The 4,345-nt window shown below is 39.7% G+C and overlaps 1 protein-coding gene across 1 annotated transcript in view; it reads right to left on the bottom strand.

Annotated features, from left to right (window-relative positions):
* The window catches only part of LOC105524328 (chromosome unknown open reading frame, human C4orf47), a 24,554-nt gene that overhangs the window by 17,021 nt on the left and 3,188 nt on the right, over positions 1–4,345 (bottom strand). The window contains exons 2-3 of the mRNA XM_011959529.1: positions 3,386–3,562; positions 735–954 (exon numbers count right to left, since the gene is read on the bottom strand). Of these exons, the coding sequence (XP_011814919.1) occupies positions 735–954; positions 3,386–3,494 (329 nt within the window). The 5' untranslated portion in view covers positions 3,495–3,562. The remainder of the gene's footprint in view (positions 1–734; positions 955–3,385; positions 3,563–4,345) is intronic.

The raw sequence follows: 4,345 nt of genomic DNA on the forward strand, positions 1-4,345 counted from the left end.
GCTAAGCACTGGGCATACACAAGCGAAGAAAACAAACATTGCGTTAGTCTTCCCAGTTTGTAATCCAAGGTAAGAATTTTTTTTTTTTTTTTTTTAGACAAGGTCTTGCTTTGACATCCAGGCTGGAGTGCAGCGGCTCAATCACAGCTCACTGTAACCTCCAACTCCTGGGCTCAAGGGATCCTCTCACCTCAGCCTCCTGAGTAGCTGGAACTAGAGGCACATGCTACCACACCCAGCTAATTTTTTACCTTTTGTAGAGATGGGGTCTCACTATATTGCCCAGGCTGGTCTCAAACTCCTGGCCTCAAGTATTCCTCCTAGCTTGGCCTTGAAAAGTGCTGGGATTATAGGCATGAGCCACTGCACCCAGCTTCACATTTTTATTTATACTTCGTTAACAGCAGAAGACTCAGGGGCATAGACATGATAATTAAAGGCAATTTTTTCCCCAATCTGGGTTTTCAAACAAATTTTATTATTTAAGTTGTTGTTATTATATCAACAAATAGAGCACAGTGATATAGATAATCTAAAATTTAATATAATGAGAATATATTTAATCAAGATTACTTGTCAATCTAAATCATCCAATACAACTATCTCCACCTAAGACAAACTAAGAATAACACTTAAAAGTTCATCTTACGTAAGTCAGTCCCACAGAAAAACAAACAATTTAGGGATAAAGGTGCAGGAAATCTATTTAAGACTTTTCCCCAAAAAACACTTACGGCTTTTTCTCTCCACTACTAGGGAAGAAGGCTTTGCCTAGATTTTTTCTGGCTGCTTCCATCATATCCCGTCTCCTCACTTGATTCAGATTCGTGTAGCCTTCTCCTTCAAAAATCCTCACAAAATGGGGATCGAAATAACCTGCCTGAAGGTCTGACATTGCTTTGGGTCCCCCAGGTAGCATCTGTTTACTTTTGCTTGCAGCCTCATTAAAAGGTCCTTTAAAAATAAATTAGGCAGATGATAATTTTGAGCTTACTAGCAATTAAAGGACATGAAAAGAAGAGGACAGTTTCCAAACACCATTTGGGCCAATTACGAATTTTGAGCTCTAGAGCACTGTTTCGAAATATTCCCTGAAAGCTCTGTGTGAAGGGCTATCTTGACAATAAGACCTAAGTTGTTTTCATCAAAACATTTTCATATTTAAGGCCTTGGTGATACGCTCTGAGTTTTAGAGCTGGTAGAGACCTTAAAGTGATCTAATTCAATGTTTCTCCAACTACAGACTAGGCAGCGCTGTGTGACATGGCAGTAAGAGTGTGTGCGCAGGTCGGAGACGGTGTTTCATACCCAAACTGAAGCAGTTCTTCTCTGGGGCATATACTCAAGACACACGAGTATCCATGGCCACTAACAGACATTAACAAGAATGTTCATAGCAGTTTTATTCATAATAATCAAAAACATAAAACAGCCCAAATGTCCATCAACAAGAGAACAGATTTTTAAACTGTGAAATGTATACAGTGAAATACTAGTAGCCCAGTAGTTTTTTAAAGGCTGTTTTGATAAGTGTTTAAAACATCTTTCGTAATTTGTATCTAGGAGAGCTCTATTTGAGGAGAGCTTTGGTAACATGGAGAATTTTTTGAAGTGCATACAATCCCTAATTCAACTGGCTATTAAAACGTGAATCTGTATCACTGACTTTTTTTTTTTTTTTCTTTTTTGAGACGGAGTCTCACTCTCTTCCCCAGGCTGGAGTGCAGTGGTGTGATCTCAGCTTACTGCAACCTCCGCCTCCCAGGTTCCATGATTCTCCTGCCTCAGTCCCAAGTAGCTGGGACTACAGCGGGCACCACCACACCTGGCTAATTTTTGTATTTTTAGTTGAGACGGGGTTTCACCATACTGGTCAGGCTGGTCTTGAACTTCTGACCTTGTCGTGGTTCACCTGCCTCAGCCTCCCAAGGTGCTGGGATTATAGGCAAGAGCCACCACGCCCGGCCTGTATCACTGAGCTTTTTAAACTTTTTTTTTTTTTGACAAGGTCTCCTTCTGTCACCCAGACTAGAATGCAGTGGTGTGACTGTGGCTCACCGCAGCCTCAATCTCCTGGGCTTAACTCCCTGCCTCAGCCTCCAAGGTAGCCAAGACTATAGACGCAGGACACCATGTCCAGCTAATTTTTATATTTTTTGTAGAGACAGGGTCTCACTATGTTATCCAGGCTTGTCTTGAACTCCTCGCCTCAAGCAATCCTCCCACCACCACCTCCCAAAGTTCTGGGATTACAGCTGTGAGCCACCACACTTGGTCAACTGAAATTTTTGAAAAGGTAATACATTCAAATAGTTCCAAATTCAAAAGTATAAACATTTTCACAACAAGTCTTTCTCCCATACTTGGCCACCCAATTCTTCTTCCACAGGCAAAGAGATAATCATTTTGTTTCCCAAAAAATGTTCAGGTATGTTCAAGTGAATGTTTTCATATATATCCTTTTTCATTGTTTTAAATGCTGTCTCAGAAGAATCACATTGTTAATGCTTAGCACACTATATAGACTATTCTCCACCTTGCTTTTTTATTTGACAATGTATCTTGGAGATGTCTCCAAATCAGTGTTTCATTTTGTATTATTATATAGAAGTAATCGGATATCCAAAAATTGAATGGAAACATTTAAATATTTATGTATATTAGCTCTATTATTTATGACTTTTGTAAAAATCCCTCAGCCATTCACTTAGCATTTCATTTCTCAGGAAGGTAACAATGGATGGCCTTCTTGGATGCAAATGTAAATGCTGTTTGCATAGGGGAGTGTCCCATCTAACCAAAATATTCTGGGAGAAAACTGCCAGGCACCTTTGAAAAGAAATAAAATTACCTATGAGGACAATAAACGAGGATAGAGTACCCTCATAAAATGAGATTCCTATTCTCATAAAATAAAGTTCTTGCTGGGTGCAGTGGCTCATGCCTCTTAACCCCAGCACTACGGGAGGCTGAGGGGGAGGGATCTCTTGAGGTCAAGGGTTCAAGACCAGCCTGGGCAACATAGTGAGAGTCCCCACCTCCACAAAGTATTTAAAAATTAGCTGGGCATGGTAGTATATGCCTGTAGTCCCAGGGACTCAGGAGGCTGAGATGGCAGGATCCCTTGAGCCCAGGAGTTTGAGGATGCAGTGAGCTATAATCAGGCCACTATACTCCAGCCTGGGTAACAGATATCCTGTTTCTAAATAAATAAATAAATAAATGAAATTGCTTAACTCCATTGAAATTTTACACGTTAACAAACTTTAGAACTAAATGCTTTTAAATATAAACCACTAAAAATCATTCAATTTAAATATTAAATTCTAAATTTTATCTAGAAAATACCCACTATTCACCCATAGAGGAAAGCAAATATACTTACGATTAAATTGTGACACATATTTATCACCCACAGTAATATACTCCATCTCACTAAAGAGGCCAATCCTTTCCATGTCCGTTTTCCCTCCTTCCGCAGGCATGGTAGGCATGGTGGTGCTTTCTACACTGCTAACTTCAAAAGTTTCCCTAGGGTCACTTCTTTTATAGGAAAATCCTACTTTACATTGAAAATAAAAATAAAAGGGAAATGTTTAGAAAACAGTGGTTACTAATTTCCAGTTCTAATTACTTTCAGTCTGAGAGTTTTAAGGTTCACTATGAAACAATAGCCTCATACTCTGTGGGGAAAGAACCACTCTGGAGTGGGGGAGAATAGTGGGATTCAAAATTGTCCGTATGAGCCCTTCCCCGTGACTCTCCATGTGAAGTGCCCACAATTACAAAGGAATGTGTAAGATATCATCTATTACACTGCCATTTATCTGCTGGAAATGATAAAATTATTACTGTATGGTGTATTATAAACAAATCCTCCTTCTGAGAAGTTCAGGGTAGATTTAAAAATCTTAATTACAGAAGGCAGACATTTTTACAGTTTACACATAATGATTTCAGCATCCTGCACTGTCCCTTATATTGAAAATATAACAGCTTTTCAGAGTGCACGACACATCTAGGTATTACCCTACAATTCTTGAGAGTTTTTTTCAAGTTTAAATAAACATAATAAATGTGCCACTGGCAAAATTATAAAGGGAATGGGGAAGAGAACAACTATTTGGGCAAGATAAAGACAAGAACAAACACAAAAATTCCACAATTAATTCTGAGTATTTGTTAACGGGTGTATTTCTTTTTTTTTTTTTTGAGACGGAGTCTCGCTCTGTCTCCCGGACCGGAGTGCAGTGGTGGCCGGATCTCAGCTCACTGCAAGCTCCGCCTCCCGGGTTCACGCCATTCTCCTGGCTCAGCCTCCGGAGTAGCTGGGACTACAGGCGCC

The sequence above is a fragment of the Colobus angolensis genome, unplaced genomic scaffold, assembly GCF_000951035.1.
Source record: "Colobus angolensis palliatus isolate OR3802 unplaced genomic scaffold, Cang.pa_1.0 Scaffold5, whole genome shotgun sequence".
In the NCBI taxonomy this organism is placed as follows: domain Eukaryota; kingdom Metazoa; phylum Chordata; class Mammalia; order Primates; family Cercopithecidae; genus Colobus; species Colobus angolensis.